The following is a 24,641-nucleotide window of genomic DNA, read 5'->3' as shown; positions in this document are numbered from 1 at the left end:
GCTCATTCTCAAATGAGGAAATTGAGACGAACAAAGTTAAGTGAATGGCCAGGGAGTCACTAAGGACAGATTTAAACTCAGAAAGAGAAATTTTTTCTGACTCTAGGGCTGGTATTCTATCCACTGCACCACCTAGCTGCTTTCTAGGTAAGGAAGTCTTTAAAAGTTGTTGTTAGTCTTCTGTTTTTGAAGAGGATTGATGACATCACAGGTGATTTCTCGACTTGTGCATGAATTGCATTTAAGTGAGGCAGAGTTGCATAAAGCAGTCAGTTTCACTCTGTCTTTCAGAGTCATCACAGGCCAATGATAAGGCAAAAGTTCTGAGAACTGGTGATGGCCAGGAATGTGGTGATGATCTTGGTATTTCTGATGCCCTTCACAGCATCTTCTTCAGCTTCTGCCATGGCTGTTGGAACAAATTGTTTAGTTGTCCGTTCCACAGGAGGGATGTCTTCACATGTTGGTACATCTCCCTAACTTCTGATAGGTTTGAGGCTTGTTGGTTGCCCCTGACATTTTAGCTCATCTGCCATGATGGTTTTAGCCAGTATGGCTACTGCATATGCTACTGCAAAGGTGAAAGTTGGCTGAAAGAGTATACCACAAGTGGATTTGTCAAAGGATAATAGGATCACAAATGTAGAATTAAACTTGGGGACCTTCAAACTTAGTCTCTCCAAAAGTGCAGATGAAGAAAGGTTGTAGAATACCTTAGCGCACTAGGCTTGAAGTCAGCAAGAGTAATCTTCCTAATTAGAAATCTGGCCTCAGCTACTCACTGGCTGTGTACAAACATTCCAGAATAGAAAAAAGGGTCATAAGAGTTGAGGAGCTAAGTTGCTGTGAGAAAAAGATGTTAGATAGTTAATATTTAGGGCCATATGAAGATTGAAAGTAGTATTAGTTCCATTTTGTAAATAAAGAAACTGAGGGTAACAAAAAATAAGTGACTTGCTTATTGTTATCCAGCAGTAGGTATTGAACCTGGGACTTGTTCCCAAGTGTTTTGTCACACATCACTTAACTTCTTATTTCCCCTTTCTCCTCTTAAATTGCTCCAGTCCCCTATCATTTTATCCCTCTGCTTTACAGTAAAATTTTTAAAGATTGTTCTTTTTTTTTTTTTTTCTTGGAAGGGTTGAATATTTTATTTTTCCAGATACATGCAAAGATAGTTTTCAACGTTCACCTGTGCAAAAACTTGTATTTCAAATTTTTCTCCCTCTCTTCCCACTCCCCCTCCTTTAGACAGCAAGGAATTCAATATAGGTTAGTCATATGCATTTTTTCTAGAAATATTTTCATATTCATCATGCTATGCCAGAAAAATCAGGTCAAAAGGTTTAAAAAAAACCAAAACAGCAACAACAAAAGATGGAAATGACTATGCTGTTACCCATATTCAGTCTCCATAGTTCTCTCTGGATACAGATGTCTCTCTCCATCACAAGTTTGTGGAATTGCCTTGAACTACCACATTGTTGAAAAGAGCCAAGTCCATCTCTGCTGATCATCACATAAGAATTGTTCTTCTTTAGATGTATAACCAGACAGGAAGATGACTTTTTTCTTTCTAGTCAGCAAACTAACCAATTAAAAGAAATCAGGTTTTTTGTTAGTTTTTCTCAGGACTTGCCACTAAGTAGGAACCTGTCTTCATTGGCAGAGATTTCAGAGTTGAAGCTTTTCTGGGGTGCTTAAGGGCTCTGTAAAATTGATTTCAAAGAGCTAAATCTTCACTGGAAACTTGCGAAAGAAGCACTGATTATTGAATACTACTTTTTTCTATTATGTTATTTTAAAAACTTTCCTTTAGTTGCATTAACTGGCCCCTGATAAGTGAAAAGGAACTACGCGGGAGAAACATTGGACTCTTCATATATGGAGCAAACATCTGTTTAGGTGGAAGCACAGTCACAGCGGGTATCTCTGGGTGCCTGCTATTCCCTCTCATTGCTTTATAGCTTGTGCTCATTAGTCTGAAGGGTTCTCCTACAGACTTGACCTTTCCAGCACTTTTGTCTAAGGACTGACCCTCAGCAGCGGTCCATAAAAGGAGCGATCCTAAGGTGCAGGGCTTTCAGTGCTACCTGGGGCTACCTGAGAGTGAGTTTCTTGTGAGCAGAGGTGGGGTCATTTGTGCTTTACTCAGTGTCGGGCACTTCATAAATGGTTGTCAAGAGATTTTTGTAGGGGAGACTCCCCTCAGGAGCACTACAGCATCTGACAGCAAGAACCTGAATGTAATTGAGCAAAACAAAACTTTTTATGATCTTGGGAAACTATCAAAGGATGGGAGGAGTGATTCAGGCCATGAGGAGTACAATTCAGAACAAAGAAGAATGAATCTATAAGGACTATTCATGAAATTGATGGCAAACTGCGGAGGCCTAGCAAGCTCTGTGGGAGTCTCCAAGCTATTCAGATAAAGGAAACTATTAGTGAGTTATCAGAAATGACAAAAACAAGTAAAGAAGTCTAGAATGAGAAAAAGGGTAGTCCTTCAGAACTAGAATGCCTAAGCTCTCCAGAACCTTTGTTCTAGTGATAAACTTGTAGAAATGGCTCAAAGCCAAGATCATTAATGCAAGAATAACAGGATCTGGGTTCAAATCCAAACCCCTGACACTTATTGCCTGGGTGACTTAGGACAAGTTATAGTAATAGCATTTCTACATTACCAACTGCATGCCAGGCACTGTGCTAAGTGCTTTATAAATATCTAATTTGATCCTCACAACTACCCTGGCAAGCATTGAGGCAAATGACTTGCCCAGGGTCACACAGTTAATAAGTGTCTGGGATGACTTTCCTTCCTGGTCCAGAGCTCCACCCATATTGCACCACCCTGCTGCCTCGTTCCCTTTACCTCCTTCAGTCTGTTTCCTCATCTGAAAAGTGAGAAGGTTGCATCCTGGGATCTCTGAGGTCCCCCACAACTTTGGACTTCATTCTACACAGGAACAAAACCGTAAGCCTAGAATCTAATGGGCCCATGTTCCTTATCACAATATTTGCTCTTTGTACTTTGAGGATATGAGTTGGTGATCAGAATGTCAGAAATCGTCTCCTAATCTAAGAACATGGCATCCATACCATCCTCAACTAGGGAGAAGCACTCATGTGTGAGAGACAGGGAATCATGACACAGACTTCATTCCTTCCTCAGGACAGAGTGACTAATATTTGGTGGAATGGTCAGGACTCCAGTTATGCTTATAATGAGAAGACCTACCTGATCATTGAGCTCTCAGAGAATCAGAGCCACAAATGAAATCAGCCTCTTGCTAAGATTCACGTGTAGGTTTGGGTCTTTGCTTGTCATTGAAGCACTGCAGATCCATGGGAGATATTTCTGCTTCCCAGAGTATCTGGAATAACAGTGTAGTAGGGGTCCCTTGGAAGGGGACATACTCTACTTTGAGAACCAGAAAGTGGCCTTCAGTGAAGTGGTTTTGGAGGCTACGTAGCAATGAAGTAGTAAGAGTTTTGGTGGCCCTAAGTCAGGTAATAGAAGCCTTTGTGGCTTTGTCAAAGGCACCAGCCAAGTTGACAGTCCCCTTCATGGTAATTCCCACTCCTTAACAGGGAAAAGACAGACCAAAGAAGCATTCCAATCTAGAGGTGGTATAGTAGTTGTAAGTCTTCCCAGATAAGGACAGATATTTTAGATGCAAGGATGAATTATAAAAATTGACAAATTGCATAGAATAAAATAAATATTTTAGCAGTTTATACAGAATAGTTAGAAAATAGGATATTCTAGTTAACCAATTATTCATTTAACAAGAGTTACTATATATAATATGCATTATCAGGATTTTCAGAAAATTAGAATGAAAAACATTATAGCTACAGCAGATCATTTCTTGGTAATTTGTAGTGTCTCAAAATCATTAGTTGGATTATCAGTTATTAAAATTTTGAATATTATGAATAGAGATAATTGAGTAGTATCTGTGTGGTCCTTTTGCACAATCTTGAAAGTGCTCTTTATTTTTAAATAAACATGTTATGAACTTGTTTATCTTAAATTGTAAGCCTTTAGATCCTGACCATTCCACCAAATATTAGTCACTCTGTCCTGAGGAAGGAATGAAGTCTGTGTCATGATTCCCTGTCTCTCATACATGACTGCTTCTCCCTAGTTGAGGATGGTATCGATACCATGTTCTTAGACTAGGAGACTATTTCTGACATCCTGATCACCAACTCATGTCCTCAGAGCACAAAGAGAGCAAATATTGTGATAAGGAGCATGGGCTCATTAGATTCTAGGCTTGCGGTTTTGTTTCTGTGTAGAATGATAAGGAGTCAAGTTGTGGGGGACCTCAGAGATACCTGTGTTAATACCTGTGTCAAATCCAATTCTGTATATCCAGTGTTCACTGATAATCACTTTTTTTTTTACTCCTGTTTTTCTTTGTATCATTTATTTTTCCCATTCAGACATTTAAAACACTTTGGGAATGGTATATTCATTTTAAATATTCAAGTTTGCCAAATCAGAATTGTGCTTTCAAATAATTCAGCTGTTTTCAATTACTCTGTCTTATGAAATCATTGAGAGAGATAATAGAATGGGAGATTTTTAAGAATTTTATTATTTTAGCCTATATTACTACTTATATGATTTACATTTTATTTTACAGATGAGTTTACAACTAATTTTCTGGGTTGGACTGGTCAGTTGCTCAATCAGTCAAGTACTCAGCCAAACAGGTAAGCTAATCTATTCTTTATTTCACTCCAAAAATTTGACTAGAGAGAACTACTTTTTTTGGAGACCCTGTTTGTGCACCTATTTCATTGACACACAGGATCCTTCTTCTCCCAGCTTTTTTCTCTCCTTTCTGCTTGACATTCTGTCCCCTCACCTTCACTGGCTGACTCAGCCAAACTTCTGTGGTCTCTGATCTTCTCAGCTCTTAGGCTTTCCTTCTCCCCATTTGTGAAATACTATGGAATTTGCATGTCTCAGTCTTTTCCATTTCTCTCTAGTAGCATGATGTTGTCTCTGGAGTTGGAGGATCTGGGTTCAACTCACCTCCTAATACCACTTAGGAGATGTAGGGCAAGTCAGTGATTCCTGGACTGCAGCTTTCTCATTTGTACAGTAAAGGTCACTTCTAGTTCTATGTGCATAACCAAATGACCCCCTGCTTCCTCATCCAGATATCCAAACTCCTAATAGCCTCACCATTGCTTTAGTGGTCCAGTACACTCTCCGGCTTTCTTCTAAAAACTGACCGACCACAGTGCTTCCCAGTCTGGCCCAGCTCAAACCCTAGAAGTAGCACAATGTAGTGGAAAGCACACTCTGAAATGTAGGTAAAAGCATTTATTAAACTCTTTGGGTCACTCACTATGCTGAGTGTTGGGACTGCAAATACAAGCAGACAGACAGTCTGCCTCCAAGGAGCTTACACTTTACTGAAGAAGACAAGATGTCGTGCAGAAGGAGGAGAAGCAGGAAGAAAAGAAGGTGCCCAGGAGAAGAACTTCAGTCTCAAGATAAAGGAACGCACGCTTCCCTGAACATCCTTATTAAATTGGAGTTTCAGGGAGGAACCAGCCAATCAGAGGGAGGGGCTGCAAGCGCAAAGGACTACTCTCAGGGTGTGAAGTCCAGTATGAGAATGAGCTTCCAGAATTAAGCTTCTGATCTGTAAAGAAAGATCAGGAGTGCAATTTGGAAAAGGAATCATGTACATGGGAGACATAAGAATAAAACACTACAATAAGAAGAAAGTAAGAAGAAGAGAGTGAAAGAATATATGTTCAGGAGAAACTGAAAGGGAAGAAAAACAAACAAAAAAAAAATACGAAGATCATATTATCACATCAACAAACCAATCAAAATCTAGGTCAGAAAGTATCCTGAGAATAGGGAAGTAAAGATCAGGAAAATGTCTGGGTCCACAGATAGGAAGAAAAATCCAAGGATGTGACTATGAGTATGGTTTATTTAGAATTTTAAATATCCTTGTTCTGCATGTACATTATATCTAGTCATCGCTCTGTAGAGAGTTTTAAGAGCAAAATAAACCATATTTATAATTATGGAAAGCCAACATTCTTTCATTAAAACTTCCCAAGTCTTACGTTTAGAATATAATCATTTCATTTTTTTTTCCTAGTTCTTTTTACTTCATTCTGCACCAACTCATACCTCCTTAATTCATTCCCTCTTATACCAACCAATTACTTTAGATTACTCACATTTTGTCATTTATTATATTCTTATGCCATAATTTTTGCATCCATTCCTTGATGTCTGGTCCTCAATTAGTGATTGCCTGCATTTTTCTAGTTTTTGTTTTGTTTGTTTACCATAGATAGTATTGCTCTGAGTACATTGAGATCTGTGTTTCTGTTTTTGTTCTCTTGACTAGTTTGTGACTAGTTCTTCTAGAAGAATGTATTCATAAGGCAGTGGTTGTCTAGAAGTACCTTTTTAGTGTCTTAATCCTGAATCAAGTTTTTTTTCTATCCTCTCCCTTTCCACTGAAGCTACTGAATATCGGTATATATGCCTATTGGGTTTGGGGAGTCTTAATACTTTTTTAAAAAAATTTATTTTATTTTATTTATTTTATTTATTTATTTATTTATTTTTGGTTTGATGAATCCAGTTTAATTTTCTTTTTTTTTTTATTTAATTTTTATTTAATAATTACTTTATATTGACACTCGTTTCTGTTCCGATTTTTTTTTTCCCTCCCTCCCTCCACCGCCTCCCCTAGATGGCAAGCAGTCCTTTATATGTTGGATATGTTGCAGTATATCCTAGATACAATATATGTTTGCAGAACCGAACAGTTCTCTTGTTGCTTAGGGAGAATTGGATTCAGAAGGTATAAATAATCCGGGAAGAAAAACAAAAATGCAGATAGTTCACATTCGTTTCCCAGTGTTCTTTCTTTGGGTGTAGCTGCTTTTGTCCGTCATTTATCAATTGAAACTCAGGTCTCTTTGTCAAAGAAATCCACTTCCATCAAAATATGTCCTCATACAATATCGTTGTCAAAGTGTATAATGATCTCCTGGTTCTGCTCATTTCACTTAGCATCAGTTCATGTAAGTCTCGCCAGTCCTCTCTGTATTCATCCTGCTGGTCATTTCTTACAGAACAATAATATTCCATAACATTCATATACCATAATTTACCCAGCCATTCTCCAATTGATGGGCATCCATTCATTTTCCAGTTTCTAGCCACTACAAACAGGGCTGCTACAAACATTTTGGCACATACAGGTCCCTTTCCCTTCTTTAGTATTTCTTTGGGATATAAGCCCAATAGAAACACTGCTGGATCAAAGGGTATGCACAATTTGATAATTTTTTGGGCATAATTCCAGATTGCTCTCCAGAATGGTTGGCGATTCGTTCACAACTCCACCAACAATGCAATAGTGTCCCAATTTTCCCGCATCCCCTCCAACATTCATCATTATTTTTTCCTGTCATCTTAGCCAATCTTGACAGGTGTGTAGTGGTATCTCAGAGTTGTCTTAATTTGCATTTCTCTGATCAATAATGATTTGGAACACTCTTTCATATGAGTGGTAATAGTTTCAATTTCATCCTCTGAAAATTGTCTGTTCATATCCTTTGACCATTTATCAATTGGAGAATGGCTTGATTTCTTATAAATTTGAGTCAGTTCTCTATATATTTTGGAAATGAGGCCTTTATCAGAACCTTTAACTGTGAAAATGTTTTCCCAGTTTGTTGATTCCCTTCTAATCTTGTTTGCATTAGTTTTATTTGTACAAAGGCTTTTTAATTTGATGTAATCAAAATTTTCTATTTTGTGATCAGTAATGGTCTCTAGTTCATCTTTGGTCACAAATTTCTTTCTCCTCCACAAGTCTGAGAGATAAACTATTCTATGTTCCTCTAATTTATTTATAATCTCGTTCTTTATGCCTAGGTCATAGACCCATTTTGATCTTATCTTAGTATATGGTGTTAAGTGTGGGTCCATGCCTAATTTCTGCCATACTAATTTCCAATTATCCCAGCAGTTTTTATCAAATAATGAATTCTTTTCCCAGAAGTTAGGGGCTTTGGGTTTGTCAAACACTAGATTAAAAAAAAATAGATAAAATAGATTAAAAAAAAACAGAATAAGAAAAACAAAAAAGGAATACAAAACAAAAGAGAGCATTGTCATGTGCCTAGAACATCAGGGAAATTCAAAATATATAACAGCAAATTACCAGATCAAGAAAAGTACAGATATTAGTAGAAATTGTATTCATGAGTGTCCATCTTTTCTTTATTTCCTTATAAATTGTTCTTTTGTTTTATGCTGTGTACCTTTTCTACTTTATTCTTTTTATCCCCCCACCCCTAAGCAGTCTATAACGATAAGAAGATATAAATTTATGTAAACATATGTAGCTATATATACATATATTGCACCCCTTACACACATATATCTCTTCTACCTCTGCTGACTTTGCTTTAATTCTGCTCCTAATTTGCCTTTCTATTACTTAACCTCCCTCCACCCATGGATCCCCTCCCTTTCTTCTTCTCTTACCCTTTGCCTCCCTCTTCACCCATCCCTCCCCCTTTATTTCTTATAGATCTTGGAGGATGCTATACCCTTCATGATATAAATGTAATATTGCTTATTGAACCCATTCCCCATGTGAATAAGTTTTCACAACTATAAACCCTTCTCCCCCTTCTAATGCCTCGGGCTGTTCTCCCTCTGCACCTTATTTGTATAATATGGTTATAATTTTTACCTTAATTCTGCCCCCAATCTTTCTTTTAAGCTACCCTATTATTGATATCTATCTTAAACATACATTTCCCATGTTAAAAAATTAATAAACCATTTGTCCATGATGAGTCCCTTGAAATTGATTTTTGATATTGGGTTTTATATGTTAAATTTTCTGTGTTAAGCTTAGGTTTGGTTGATAGAAAGTCCTGAAAATCTGCAAGCTTGTTTGTTCAGTGTCCATTTTTCCTCATTCAGTGTTATAGATAATTTTGCTGGATATAATTTTTTTGGCCACAGGCCTAGTTCTTTAGATTTTCGGTAGATGTGATTGCAGGACTTGCAGTTTTTTATTATAGCTGCTAATAAGTTTTGCACAATTCTGATTGTAACTCTAGCATATTTGAATTGTTTCTTTCTTGTTTCTTGCAAAATTTTCTCTTTTATGGGGGGAGGGGGAGAGTGAGGGGTTAAATTGGGCAATAGTATTCCTATTGGGCAATAGTATTCCTATGTATTTTTCACAAAGGATCTCTTTGAGATGGTTATTGGTGGATTTTTCCTATTTCTACTTTGCTCTCATGTTCTATTACTCCAGGACAGTTTTCTAGGATTATTTCCTGCATTACTGTGTCAAGATTCTCTTTTTGGTCACAACTTTCAGGCAGTCCAGTTATTATTATATTTTCTCTTCTTGATCTGTTCTTTAGATCTGTTGTTTTTCTTATAAGATGTTTCACATTCTGTTCTATTTTCTCATTCTTTATAATCTGTTTTGTTATTTCTTGATCTCGCATAGTTTTATTTTCATTTTTGAGACTCTACCTCCTTACCTAATTATTTAACTTTTTTTTTACTTAAGTTTTTCCTCAATCTTTCTTACTTGATTTTTGAATTCTTTTTTGAGTTCTTCAGTAAGTTCTCTCTGGGCAGGGAGCCATTTCACATTACTCTTTGAGATAGAAGCTTTTTTCACTAGTGTTCTCCTCTGAAGATGAGGAGTTCCCATAATATGTTTCTCTAAGGGTTATTAATGTCCATATGATCCTCAGGGCTGCCATGTAGTTGGAACCCGTTGCACTCTCTCCCTAATACTCTTTTCCTTTCCTTCTGTGCATCAGTGTCCAATGCAAAAAACTCAAGATTTTCTTTCCAGAGTGGAAGGATGATGGGAGGGCATTTTAGAAAAATCTCTTAAGCCTTGGGGATCCAGAGACAGAAAGCAGCATACTTCTCCCTTTCTTTTACCCCAGTCCCTTCATACATGTTTCCCCTGATATGTCTGAGTAAGGTGAGCATCTCCTCCCTCATATAGATGTAGGAGAGCAGACAAGGATTGTGGGACAGGAGATTGCAATGTGGCTACAGACCCAGGCCTTCTGCTCAGCTTGTACAATCCTACCTGGAGGTAGAGGTTGATGGAGAATATGTGCTAAGGGCAAGACTTCTTGTTGTCAGAGATTTCATTATTTGTTGTGTGGATTTAATTATAATTGGTAAATAGCTGGCATAGAATTCTTCCCTACGTGACATCTTCTTTACCAGCCCTGCTAAATAAATTGTTGATAGTAATATGCTGCACTGTATTTTGAGCCAGCAAGTTCCTTTGAATAATGTGAAAATTTTGAGACAGAGTTGCTTCATGATTTTAATCCATAGACCATGACTACTTAAGAATTACCAGAAAAATATTGATGTTAAAAGAGTTGTGTCAGGAAACAGTATAGAATAAAGGAATTGAGAATCCATAGTTCCTGGGGAAAATAACAAGTTCACCATCTCATTGTGACATTTATCCTTGTAAACTAAATTCATCTTATTGGAAAATCATAGACTCACAGATGTCATGCTGCAGGAAATTCAGAGACCATCTAATTTAGCTCTCCTTTTTGAGGAAAATGAGACCAGGGAGTAAACGTCAGAACTGGGATTTGAAGCCAGAACTTATAACTCTAGAGACAAAGGTGGTCTTTCCATTGTTCCATGCATAATCCAACATTATTGTAGTTTTTATTTTATAATATTTTAAATTAAAATGACTTGGGTTCTTTTGGACAGGTGGAAATGATTGCTTAAAAGCAAATGCAAAATCATGTGGAGAATGTATACAAGCAGGACCAAATTGTGGATGGTGTACAAACTCCGTAAGTAGTATAAATTGCAGATAGTTTTTGACATGTAACTATGAAACATGAATTATAATATATTTATATATGTATTCATTAAGCTTGATTTTTTTTTCAAGTTTTATTTTTGTCTTTTTTGGCGGGACAGAAGGGAGATTCCTGGTACCATATTCCTTGTGTAGACATTAGCTTTTTGTGCCTCTAAAATGGCACAAGAACAGGAGAAATATTCAAGACATACAGAGAAAGGATGTCATTCCTTTCTCTGTATGTCTTGAATATTTCTCCTGTTCTTCAGAATAGTCCATATCTTTTACAATAGCTGCCCTTCTAACTAAATTTAATTACGGACTCTCAGAAACCTCCAGCTTGGCCAATAAAATTATCTATTAAATGTGTATCCATATTTGGTCAACTATTAAGTTTTCATAGAGCATTTTTTTTTATCTCTGCTTTGTCCCCATCACTTTTTATCTTGTTTTATTTATGCTTTGTACATGGCATATCACTTAAATGAATATAAATCACTAAAAGGAAGGATCTTCTCATTTTTTTTTATCTTTATATTGCTAGCACCTAACATGTTTTGCATAGGGCAGATGTTTGATAAATGTTTCTTGAATTTTAACTTATCTAAGCTAATAAGAGTATATATCCCAAGTAACATAAAACCCAAGATTTATTTGCATTTGACTTTGAAATACCTTAGATATTTTGACTTTTGTTACAAATGAAGGGTCCTAATTACATTTGATTTGCTTTCATTGAAACTTAATTTTCATTTTCTATGTATGCAACATTAATGATGAAAATGTCAGTCCAAAAATGGCATACAGCAGTAGGAGAAAGCTTAAGAGTTGCTAGATCATACTACATAAACAGATCACACCAGATTGTATGCTTTGACTATTGTAAACATAGTTACCCAAAGAACCTAAATCTTTTTACCCTTAGCTCCACTTGGTAAACCTGGGGATGACAAGGAAGATATAGAATGCTGGAGTTTTCTCTAGTCTGTCATCCCAGTATTCTTGTGAGCATATAGTTTGGTTTTCCCCTGCCTATCCTGGCTATCTATAACAAGTTATTTCTGAAGGAGCCATCCTTATTCTCTAAACCTCCAACTATTTCAGGCATGTATAGTTGGAAACTGCCCAGAATCTTGTTCCTCCCCTGTTGAATTACTTGTGGCAGCCAACTGTTTATCATTCAGAGTGATAGTTTAAAGGCTTAGCATATTCAGCACAATTTATATTTTTTATTATCTAATCTCTTTATGGGATGGATTATCTGTAGGACAGGAGAAGCTGTAGTTGGGGATTATCTCTTACCAAAGTATTTCTGAAATAATTCACAGTTGGTTATTGTTAATGATATTAAATCATTAAATCATATTTCAAAGAAAAAAGTCAGTTATTTTTACATGAGCTATGTATAGTCTTAACACTTTTATGTATAAGTATTTTGAAAACTTCACTTACTTTTTTGCTGTGGAGGATAATTGTAGCATGATGATGCTTGGAGAAATGGAGGTTTGGTTTAGCTGACCTTCTGTTCTTTTAATTATGTAGATATTCTTAAACCATCTCTTCTTTCAAATGCTATTTATAGTCAAGTTTTATTTCCCCCATACAAACTATTTCTTAAAAGCTAATCTATTTTTCCTTTTCTATTCTCTGTGATATTTCTGTCTCAGTATGCCTTATGTAATGATATATTTTATGGATGTTTGACAGATACTATCAATTGATAATGATGATAATCTTTACAGCTAACATTTATATTGTGCTTGCTATGTGACAGTGCTTTATACTTAATCTCATTTGATTTCAAAACTCATGGGAAGTAAGATGCTATTATTAACCCCATTTTACAATTGAGAAAACTGAGGCAGACAGATTGAGTGACTGGTCCAGAGTCACACAGGTGAAATATCTGAGGTCAGAATTGAATTCAGGTCTTCCTGATTCCAGGCCTGGCATTCTTTTTACTGTGCCACTTAGCTGCCCCATTGAATCGGTAGGTATTAGAAAACAATGAATCTAAGATTTATTTAGGTTTTATATTTCTGGAAAAATAGAAAATGGGGATAGGATTGTTAAAAACACAAGCTAGTCTTTGGAATGCTGTTTTTAAATTCATACTTTCTATGGAATAAAGTCATTTTTCTTATTTTAGGTAAAAAAATTTTGCTGATTTTTTTAAATGTTGCTGGCAATTACTAGTAAATCCTGTCCCTAGCCTACCCAATTGAACGTTTTTTTTTTTGTTTGACAAAATTTGCCTCATTCACACTTGTAGTTAACTATTTCTCTGCTGAGAAAAGAAAAATAGTCCCCCGGAGACAGAACAGCTTCTCCTGTCCTACAGATAATCCATGCCATAAAGAGATTAGATAATAAAAAATGTAAATTATGTTGAATATGCCAAGCCTTTAAACTATCACTCTGAATGATAAACAGTTGGTTGCCACAACTTCCACAGGGGAGGAACAGTTCATTGCATTGGCTTGAATTCTGATGTCTTTTCTTAATACTTTTCTTTAATTTATGCTTCTTGTATATATTCTCTTGGTTCTGCTTACTTAACTCAAACCCTTTCAGTTTGCTTGAGACTTCTCAAGATTTTCCAAATTTGTTATTTTCACAAGAATCATTTTCTCTCTCTATCCAAAGTACAGGCATTCATATCTGGGCAAGGGAAGCTGGTTTAAAAGCCAAAAAATTAAGTAAACAGTTACAAATTATTGAATCTTTTGTGTAATGAATAATATTACAGCTTATGATTTTTACTCTAAGTTCTTAAATATTTATTTAACATATTATTTAGTCATTTTTACAAGAAGGAATGCCTACTTCTGCCCGGTGTGATGACTTAGAAGCATTAGAAAAGAAAGGCTGCCGTCCACAGGATATAGAAAATCCTCGAGGCCACAAAACTATCCGTAAAAATAAAAATGTGACAAATCGCAGTAAAGGTACAGCAGAAAAACTCCAGCCGGAAGACATTACCCAGATCCAACCACAGCAGCTAACCTTGAAGTTACGTTCAGGTACGTGAGTCTTTAACTCCAGTGTCATTGAGATTTTCATTGCCATCCCACCTTTATAGGTGCTGCTGAGGATTAAAACCAGTAAAATAAAACAAAATAAAGTGAGTTGTCATTCATTTAGGGACAAAGAACATACTGAATTTTAGGAATTCAGGCACCTAATAGATTCAATTCAGAGATCTCAATAGCTCTTAAATATAATACATTAGAAGAATATTTCTTTTATCAATAATGTTAGTACTCATGCTCCAATGAAATAGATCCCCTCTGTTAGATACAGCCTTACCACCATGCCTTTAGTAGGTGGCTTTATGATTTACTATTACCAAAAATGTTGTCATTCACTTAATTAACTTACTGGACTTTTCTGCTCTGTTGATAAGCTTTCAGAATCAGCTTTGGGACATCTTCATACCACAGTGAGATGTCCAACTCTGTAGAGAAGGTAATAAATAGATTTTATAGGGAAAGTGTAAAATGAGTGAATCATTCTTCCCTCAGGGAGCTTATGTTACTAAGAATTTACTGCTGTCTTTTTTTTTACAGTCACTTTTTTAGAAGTATTTTTCCAAACAGCGTACCACTATCCAAAATCTGATAACAAGACAATAGACATTTTTAGGAACTAAAATGAAGTAGGGTTAACACTTGGATCTAGTATTTTATTGTAATCCTATTTTTTAGGACTATAAAAGAATGTTTATTTTTTAATATTTGTATTAGTGACTTAAAACTATAAACTTTCAGTAGAAATTATATGTTTGATATGAAGTAAAAGTAATATTGATTCATCAAATTATTTTCATTTTTTCTCTTGCTATACTTTGGGTTTCTAATAACTTGATTTGATTTTTTTTATATAACATTTGTTTTATTAGGAGAACCACAAACATTTGCATTAAAATTCAAGAGAGCTGAAGACTACCCTATTGACCTCTATTATCTTATGGATCTTTCTTACTCTATGAAAGATGACTTGGAGAATGTGAAGAGTCTTGGAACAGATCTAATGTATGAGATGAAGAGAATCACTTCAGATTTCCGAATTGGTAAGAGAGTCAGGAAGGTAAAAATGGGTTTGATTTTAATTCTGCCATATAGAAATCGTGCTTCTTTTCATAGTACACTCATAAAATCTTAAAAATAAACAGTGGTACTTTTTTCGCTAAGACAAAACCAGAATCCTTTTACCATGTATCTTTTAGTGCTCAAAATTCTTACCTATTAGACACCAAGACACATTTCAGACCTAGACTTCTATTTCACCGCAATCTCATTTCTGATTTGTCATATTTTCCACTTCACACATAAATGCATTTCATTTTATATCTTCCTCAAATTCTTACTTCCATACATGTAACTGGAGCACCAAGGACCATATATTATGTTGCCAACCATTATATTGCCAAAATATTTAGAAAATTTAGGTAGCTGTTTGAAAAATCTAGCTCTTGTCTGTCTGTGTGTGTGTCTCTCTCTCTCAAAATGTATTTATTGAGGAAATGCTATTCTTCCCAATTTTTTTTTTCCTGATTAAAAATCTGATGGATTTGGGATAAAGTAGGGCTGAGAACATTTGGTACTAGCTATCCATTTCTTGCTTTTATCATATAGCAAACCTTATTGTTACACACAAGATCTAAACTAAGTTTTTTGTGATGAGAAAACAAAGAATTTCCCGGATTTTCTTGAATTATTTTTTTAAAGTTTAGACTCACATCAGACAAAACCCATATTATAATTTAAAGGCAAAAACACATTTCCTCGCCATTGTGCACTTTTTGTTGGTTGGCTGGTTGTTAAGAGGCAGGGACATGTTGACTCAAACAGAACAGGTTTAGACCCATGGATGGTTGTTTTCCCAATAGGATTCGGCTCCTTTGTGGAGAAGACCGTGATGCCGTACATCAGCACCACACCGGCCAAGCTCAGGAACCCATGCACAGGCGATCAGAACTGTACCAGTCCCTTTAGCTACAAGAATGTGCTCAGCCTTACAGACAAGGGGGAGGTGTTTAATGAGCTTGTGGGGAAGCAGCACATTTCTGGCAATTTGGACTCTCCAGAAGGGGGATTTGATGCAATCATGCAGGTTGCAGTCTGTGGGGTAAGTAGTGAAGTATCTATAATTAGTTACTGCTCCATTCTCAGTCAGCCAGAATAATAGAGGTGTACTCGTATTATACCTGGGCCTTCCTGGGATGGGTACTTTTGATGCTATATAGGTAGTGTGAGAAGAGCATTCTTGTAGCTCTTTTTTTTTTTTTTTTTTTTAAATAGTTGGCCCAGGGTGTCCTGATATTATAGAACTTCTTCCATTCTGGCTTGTAATATCAAAGGAGTTTTGGAAGAACAAAATCTTTGGGACTTAATCCTTAAGATTAATTTTTATTTGTGTGTGTGTGTGTGTGTGTGTGTGTGTGTGTGTGTGTGTGCGCTATAAGAGGAATCAAGGTACCAAATAATACTTTGTACCTAATATCTTCATAAGTCAATAAAACTTTATTTTAGTTTTTTTTGTTTATGCTTTGTGTGTGCCTGTTTGTATGTTTAATACTGTTTTGCTTTTGGGGTTGTTTTTCTTTTAACAACTATGTGGTCTTTGGCTTGTTTGTTAGTAGGATAGAAAAGACACCTAGGAATGAAAGGGAAAGAGTAGAAGTGAAGAAGAAGCTCAAAGAATTGAAAGTTTTAAACATGTATGTTGGGTTATTTTTTGTTTTGTCTTTAACATTGCTTTTTTCCCCCCCTTTTCCAAGTCATTAATTGGCTGGAGAAATGTTACGCGACTATTGGTTTTTTCCACTGATGCTGGTTTTCACTTTGCTGGAGATGGTAAACTTGGTGGAATTGTTTTACCAAATGATGGAAGATGTCACCTAGAAAATAATGTATACACAATGAGCCATTATTATGTGAGTGCTAAATTCCTTACCTATTAGATTTGTTGACATTCCATTTAAGAATGTTTGCATGGATTGTGGGCAACGTAAATTGTGGATTTTTATATTTGTGACATTTTGGAATAGATACTTAACTAGAGAATTTTGTAGAATTATCTACATTGAGCTGATACTTTACATATCATACTTTACATACAATAATTTCTTACTTTCAGAAATTATGGAAAAATCAGTATGAATTAATAGTACATATTAACCAAATACTGATCCTTTATTTTCTAGGATTATCCTTCTATTGCTCATCTTGTCCAAAAACTAAGTGAAAATAACATTCAAACAATTTTTGCAGTTACAGAAGAATTTCAGGCTGTTTATAAGGTAAATACAGAGTGGTTATGTTTGCTTTATATAAGTTAAAATAAGGTTGATATGAATAGGTCTTTATTGTAAATTAAACTGTAGGAAACTACTTTTAAGGCAGACTGGATAAAGCTACAAGTTGTGACTTAATCGCCTTTTCAAAAATTCTTTATGTCTGGCTTCCAAATATTTAGACTATTCATCTGAGTTAATTCTCCATGGCATTTAGGTGTTAGATGTTTTTAGTACATAGTGGCATAATAAATGCATTTATGCTTTACATGTGTTTTATATTTTACATTCTATTCTCTCTCTGTTAAGGAACTGAAGAACTTGATCCCCAAATCAGCAGTAGGAACATTGTCTGCAAATTCTAGCAATGTAATCCAGTTGATCATTGATGCATACAATGTAAGTAATTGAAATCAATTTGTATTTATACTCAGATTTCTGGGGCATCATTTCAAAAACAAAGAAATTCCACTCATCTCCTGTGCTAAGATAACAAGACTATAGAGAGTCTGGAAAATTAAGACATTGTCAAATGCTTGGAGGAAAAAAATCAATCTTCTCAGCTTAATCAGTATTTCCTTAGTCTGACTGTAGCAAAAATATCAGACAAAAGTATCTTTTTTTTTTTTTTTTTTTTTTTTAGAATCATCACCAGGGGAAAAAAAATCTGAGTATTTAAAGATTGGCATTCTTACTGTCAGTCAAGTACTAGAAAATATAACTTTCATTCATGTTCTAACTTCATCCCAAAGGATACTTGCCTTCAGCTTGATATAAAATTTACTTCCTGATTCCATTGAAAGAAAACCATGGAAGGGATCTTTGTCCAGTTTTCCTTTGCTTTTTTACAGAGGACAGAGTTTCCTATTTCAAAGAATTATTGTTTATGTCTCACCTGTACCTCTTGTTTTTGCCTTTGAGAGAGGATTGCTTTAAAATGGAAAAAAAAAAATAATTTCTTCTTTTATGGTTCTGTTCCATATCCCAGTTCCAATATATTTTTTAGGGATATAATAAACATGATTGCTTAACAAATATTTGTTAATTAATTCACTCATAATCATAGATAGAAAACAGCAATAGAATAGAAATATATTCTTTCAAGGAATCCCATTCAGTTAGATTTTAAATAATTTGTGGAAAAGGATTTTTTTGGTGAACCAAAATCCACTGAATTTAATAAATATATATATAATGTTGGTTATAAATTACACTTTATTTTTTACTAAAATTTATCTTTATTTTAGTCCTTATCTTCAGAAGTCATTCTGGAAAACAGCAAATTACCAGAGGGAGTAACAATAAATTACAAATCTTACTGCAAGAATGGAGTGAATGGGACAGGAGAAAATGGAAGAAAATGTTCCAATATTTCCATTGGTGATGAGGTGGGTGAGGATTACTCATTTAAAATTGGGTATTGATTAGGTGATAAAATAGACACACAATAATGACATAGTTATTCATTCTTCCCCTTATAGGTTCAGTTTGAGATTAGTATAACTTCCAACAAATGTCCTAAGAAAGACACGGAAACCATCAAAATTAAACCTCTAGGTTTCACTGAAGAAGTAGAGATTACACTTCAGTTTATCTGTGAATGTGAGTGCCAGAGTGAAGGCCTTCCAAATAGTCCAGAATGTCATGAAGGAAATGGAACATTTGAATGCGGGGCCTGCCGGTAAGTAGAGGTTGGTGGGGGATGCATACATCTTTCTTGTTTCTTGAGAAGCAGGGAATTTTTCATTTTTGGCTTTGTGTCTCTAATACTTTGTAACCAATGCTTACTAAGAGCTTGTTGAACTGAATTTGTTTGTTGAATTATTACTCTTAAAGCTATTCAGATAATATTCTATTTCCAAAGAACATAAAGAAAACCTATGGTAACAAGTAGTAGTTTACTTGGCTGGGGAAATACTGTTGTATATAAACCAATTAAGTAATAAAACTACTTTTATAGTTTGTATTTCTTTTCTGGATTTTTAAAAAATTGGGATAGAAATGAGCATTTTCTCTAACAAAATAATGAGTTGAATTTTTGGAAACCATCTATATTTATTTATATTTATATGTATGTATGTATATGTAGATACTTATACTAATTGAAAGAAAGCAATAATTTTCTTATGAAGCTCATTAGGTATTTTTTAAATCAAAGCTCTCAGGAAGATGAATATACTCTAAAATCAGTCTGAATACTTAAAACATTAGAAGTAGGAAGCATCAGTAAATCAGCAAGGATTTATTAAATGCCTAATAGATGCCAGACACTGTGGTAAAAGTGCTAGAGATACAAATTCAATGAATGAAATTATTCTCACTCATAAAAGATCTTACACACTCTATTAGGAAAAACAAGTACATAAATAAAAATATAAAAAGAATACAGAGAAATTGGAAGGAGGAGAGATTCCAGGCTGTTAGGAGAAAAAGTCTGGTGTAGACGGTTCTTTAGCCATTCTTGAAGGAAGACAAGTCTCTGGGAAACAGAAAAAATGAGGAATGAGAGCATTCCAGGCATAGGGATCCTCCAGAACAAAGGCATAAGGTAGAGATGGAGTGCGGTCTGGGAGGAATAGAGAAAAGACCTGTTTGACTTACATCAATTTGATTCTTAACTACAAATATAAGTGATTAAAAACAAGAAAGAAAAATATTACTCCTATAATTTATCCTCATATTTTCTTGAAAGTATTATAAATACACTTTGAATTTTCAGAAATATGGCATCTCATTTCCAGTGATCTGTAGGTATTGTAAATTTTATTATTTACTATAATACTGTTACTTATTACTTATAGCAAGCAGTAGCTTAGACATAAAATTGTATTACTTGGGAAATATTTTTCATTCTCATGCTTACCACTGCATTATAATCAAACTTCCAATAACTTTAAGCATCAGTGGCAAGAAAATATATATTTCTTGATTATGTTTTCAGTATGAGTTTAAAATACTGATACAGTCTAAGTTTAATTTCCTTAGGACTAGGAATAAAAGACTTGGTGTTGATTTGTAAGATTGGTCTAAATAAAGAGGATCTCAAAGAAGATCCTCTCTTTGTTATCCAGAGCTATTGTTAGTGTTATTTCCCACCACTTTAATTTCCATTATCATCAGAACTTCGACATGATTCATTCTTAAATAAATTCTTTTTAGAATTTTTAATTTCATAACGTTTAGTCATTGATACTGCTCTTTCCTTAGGTGCAACGAGGGACGTGTTGGTAGACATTGTGAATGTAGTACAGATGAAGTAAACAGTGAAGACATGGATGCTTACTGCAGGAAAGAAAACAGCTCTGAAATTTGCAGCAACAATGGAGAATGTGTCTGTGGACAATGTGTTTGTAGAAAAAGGGATAATACAAATGAAATTTATTCGGGCAAATTTTGTGAATGTGACAATTTCAACTGTGATAGATCCAATGGATTGATTTGTGGAGGTAAGAATGTCTTCTGAAGTTGTGCTCTATACTTGATCGTATTTGAGGGGACAATAGAGGCGTTTAACTTGGTGGGAGGTTCTCTGGGATAAAGGTTGCTTTCTATATTGGTTAATCTCTTTCCTGCTGATGTCCCTATATAGTGGCAATGGACAGAAATCTTTTAAATGCCTATGTAATTGTAATATTATGTGAAACTTTGAATTGCAGGAAATGGTGTTTGCAAGTGTCGAGTATGTGAGTGTAACCCCAATTACACTGGCAGTGCCTGTGATTGTTCTTTGGATACATCTTCATGTATGGCATCAAATGGGCAGATCTGCAACGGCCGAGGAATATGTGTATGTGGTTCCTGTAAATGCACCGATTCTAAATTCCAAGGGGCCACTTGTGAAATGTGTCAGACTTGCCTTGGTGTCTGTGCTGAGCACAAGTGAGTGTTTCTTAATAAGTGTTAGCTCTTCATGTCTGTCCAACATTCTTATCGCTTGAAATAAAAGGTATAAAGTTAAAGATTAGATAAAAATTAGATGTAGGAGACCAATCTTGAATGCTTATCTGAAGTATTCTCCTTAAATAATTTTTCTCTAATTTAAAGGTAAAGTAACAAAATAACAATGTAACATTTTGATTCCATTTCCCATTCAACCAGAGCAGCCACATAATTTGAAGTTAAAAACTTGACTTATACACAGAAGCTGTAAACGAATATAGTTTTAAGGTAGTACCAGGTGATCGTGTGTGCCAACAATTCATCAGCTTACATAACACATGATTCTCTTTTTATTTTTTTTTTAAATTATTTATTTATTTTAAGCTTTTTATTTATAAGACATATGCATGGGTAATTTTTCAGCATTGACCCTTGCAAAACCTTCTGTTCCAAATTTTCCTCTCCTTCCCTCCACCCCCTTCCCTAGATGGCAGGTAGTCCAATACATGTTAAATATGTTAAAGTATAAATTAAATACAATATATATGTACATATTTATAAAATTATCTTGCTGCACAAGAAAAATTGGATTTAGAAATAAGGTAAAAATAACCTGAAAAGGAAAACAAAAATGCAAGTGGGCAATAACAGAAAGAGTGGAAATGCTATGTTGTGGTCTACACTCATTTCCCATAGTTCTTTAACTGGGTGTAGCTGGTTCTCTTCATTACTGAACAATTGGAACTGATTTGGTTCATCTCATTGTTGAAGAGGGCCACGTCCATCAGAATTAATCATCATATAGTCTTGTTGCCATGTATAAAGATCTGGTTCTGCTCCTTTCACTTAGCATCAATTCACATAATTCTCTCCAGGCCTTTCTGAAATCATCCTGCTGGTCATTTCTTACAGAGCAATAATACTCTAGAACATTCATATATCACAATTTAATCAACCATTCTCCAATTGATGAGTATCCATTCAATTTCCAGTTTCTAGCCCATAAGATTCCCTTTTAAAAGTATGCAGCATTGACTTTCTTTTAGACAAACATTGACTTTGCTGGTCAAGGAACCTACCAAGGATAATAAGCACTATCTGTTTTAATGTTCCTTTTCTGATTAAGCTACAAATTTTAAAATTCAGAAATTTCAAATTATTATTGATTTACATTTGAGGAGAATTTTTTCAAACATATTTAAAATATTACAAATTTGTGTCTTCTCAGAGAATGTGTTCAGTGCAGAGCTTTTGATAAAGGAGAAAAAAAAGACACATGTGCAGAAGACTGTCCATACTTCAACATTACCAAAGTAAAAAGTCGAGAAGACCTACCCCAGCCTGGCCAGCGGGAGGCTCTGTCCCACTGTAAAGAGAAGGATGTTGATGATTGCTGGTTCTATTTTACATATTCAGTCAATGGAAACAATGAAGTTGTTGTTCATGTGGTGGAGACACCAGGTATGACTCATGGTTTCAGAAGGTCACTCTTCTTTGTTTCTCATTTTTCATTCATATTTGTCTGTTATTAGATTTTTCAGTATTCAGAGAAGATTCCCAAAATATAGGTTGAAAGGGATTTTTTTTTTCGTGCAATTCCTTTTTTTTTTTTTTTTAAGGTTTGTAAAACATTTTATTATTTTTTTTCTTTATATATACATTTATTTTTTTTTTAAATACTCATTTCTTTATGAGTTATTTTGGGAGAGAAAAATCAGAACAAAAAAGAAAAACCACAAGGGGGGGGGGAGTCAAATATGTGTTCATTTACATTCAGTCTCCATATTTCTCTCAGGATGCAAATGCCTTCAGTGTTAATCTTTTTCTCCCATTTATAGCTGTGTGAGTATTGTTTTTTTAGATTTGCTTCCTTTTCTATTGATAGAAGACATAAAGTGACAATATTTTCCACCTATCACGGTAGACAAATCTTTCCTCCATTTTCATCATTGGTAGAATTTTGAATGAATGAATGAATGAAGCAAGCACAACACTGCTAACTATTGAATATACAAATGGAAAAGTTAGTCCTTGCTCTTATTAGATACAAAGGAAATCCCCATATTCAGGCACTTGAATGCTTCAGCTTCATTGTTACAAGAACTCACCCTGAGAAAGGAAGGTGAAAACTCAAAGAAAGGAAAAGATTTCCATGGCATTTTCATGTTGTAGCATAACATTCTGGCTTTACTTTTGTCTTTTTCCCCCCTTTCTTTTTCACTTTGTAGAGTGTCCCACTGGTCCAGACATCATTCCCATTGTAGCTGGAGTGGTTGCAGGAATTGTGCTGATTGGTCTTGCATTATTGCTGATTTGGAAGTTGCTGATGATAATACATGACAGAAGAGAATTTGCTAAATTTGAAAAGGAGAAAATGAATGCAAAATGGGACGCGGTGAGTTGAATGCTATTCATAAAGTGAATCTTAATATTTCTAAAATTATACTTTACATATTTGAAATTTTATTTGAAAATATCCTTTTATTCTTTAAAAAAAAAATTGAAAACTTTAAGGACAATTTATGTTTAGAAATGACCAAAGAATACATTCTATTGTAATAAACAATGAAAGTTTGTTTTCTGGTTTTGATTAACCAGATATGCATTTGATTTCTAAATTATCTTATATTGTGCTATGTAATAGTGCATTTTTCAAAAATGCCTAACCTGAGTATATTAAAATTAAGAGGGATGAATGTCTGTTAAAAATACATGATCTTAGAGATTTATCTTTTTTTGGGAGGGGGAAGATAAACAAAACATCGGAATTGGGTTTTGATATAGATCATACAGAAAAACTTTATTTATATTCAGGAAGACTCATCTGTTTGAAAATCAAGAGAAAATTAGTCTGGTCATTCCGACCTGGATTCAGAGCACTGGCTGGGGAGGGATATTGAATCCCCATTTGCCTTGGCCTTCTGTGAAATATGCAGCCATCATTATAGAGGGTTATAATGTAACTTGCATTTCATTATCAAATTAGTGGGGTTGTATTTTTGGTGCTCACTTTCTTAATGTGTTTTCATATGTAGTGAGACTTTTCTTCCTGTGATATTTGAGTTTGTCACTTTATTTTCTTATTATTGAAATCATTAGAAATTGACTTTTTTTCACTTCAGCAAGAAAATCCGATTTACAAGAGTCCTATTAATAATTTCAAGAATCCAAACTATGGACGTAAAGCTGGTCTCTAAATTTCCGTTCGTATTTTCTTTCTATTTTCTGCCTTTTCTCTGCATGTGAAATTGATTCTGACTTTCACTGCACTGTGTGTCCTCCTGTCACTCTTCAGGCCTTTGCCAGCGTGGCTTTAACAGTCCTGCTGCTTTTCTTTCGTCCTTTTTCGAAGGTGTGTGTGCGCCAGAAAGCTCTCACAGGCTTTATTCCTAATTGCAAATTACAATTTAACTTAAAGGTCAATGATACTATTTTTTGTAAATGAAACCACAGGTTTTAGAAGAGATCTTAAAGTAGTTCTATTCCCTTATTATATAGACAGAGACAGCTGGGTAGCAAAGTGAATAGAGCTGGAATTAGGAAGGCCTGTGTTCAAATCCATC

The 24,641-nt window shown here is 34.8% G+C and overlaps 1 protein-coding gene across 2 annotated transcripts in view; it reads left to right on the top strand.

Annotated features, from left to right (window-relative positions):
* The window catches only part of ITGB1 (integrin subunit beta 1), a 52,065-nt gene that overhangs the window by 20,854 nt on the left and 6,570 nt on the right, over positions 1–24,641 (top strand). The window contains exons 2-16 of one of the 2 annotated variants that reach the window (XM_051963223.1): positions 4,656–4,725; positions 10,805–10,890; positions 13,702–13,924; positions 14,803–14,973; positions 15,793–16,031; positions 16,684–16,839; positions 17,110–17,205; positions 17,509–17,598; positions 18,447–18,587; positions 18,681–18,880; positions 20,407–20,645; positions 20,856–21,078; positions 22,307–22,539; positions 23,307–23,473; positions 24,201–24,281. In XM_051963223.1, the coding sequence (XP_051819183.1) occupies positions 4,656–4,725; positions 10,805–10,890; positions 13,702–13,924; positions 14,803–14,973; positions 15,793–16,031; positions 16,684–16,839; positions 17,110–17,205; positions 17,509–17,598; positions 18,447–18,587; positions 18,681–18,880; positions 20,407–20,645; positions 20,856–21,078; positions 22,307–22,539; positions 23,307–23,473; positions 24,201–24,275 (2,409 nt within the window). In that variant the 3' untranslated portion in view covers positions 24,276–24,281. The remainder of the gene's footprint in view (positions 1–4,655; positions 4,726–10,804; positions 10,891–13,701; positions 13,925–14,802; positions 14,974–15,792; positions 16,032–16,683; positions 16,840–17,109; positions 17,206–17,508; positions 17,599–18,446; positions 18,588–18,680; positions 18,881–20,406; positions 20,646–20,855; positions 21,079–22,306; positions 22,540–23,306; positions 23,474–24,200; positions 24,282–24,641) is intronic. The other variant, XM_051963225.1, reaches the window with a different exon arrangement.

The sequence above is a fragment of the Antechinus flavipes genome, chromosome 5 (assembly GCF_016432865.1).
Source record: "Antechinus flavipes isolate AdamAnt ecotype Samford, QLD, Australia chromosome 5, AdamAnt_v2, whole genome shotgun sequence".
Classification (NCBI taxonomy): Eukaryota; Metazoa; Chordata; class Mammalia; order Dasyuromorphia; family Dasyuridae; genus Antechinus; species Antechinus flavipes.
Note: the sequence above shows the minus strand (reverse complement) of the source record. Positions and strands in the feature narration are given on the sequence as shown.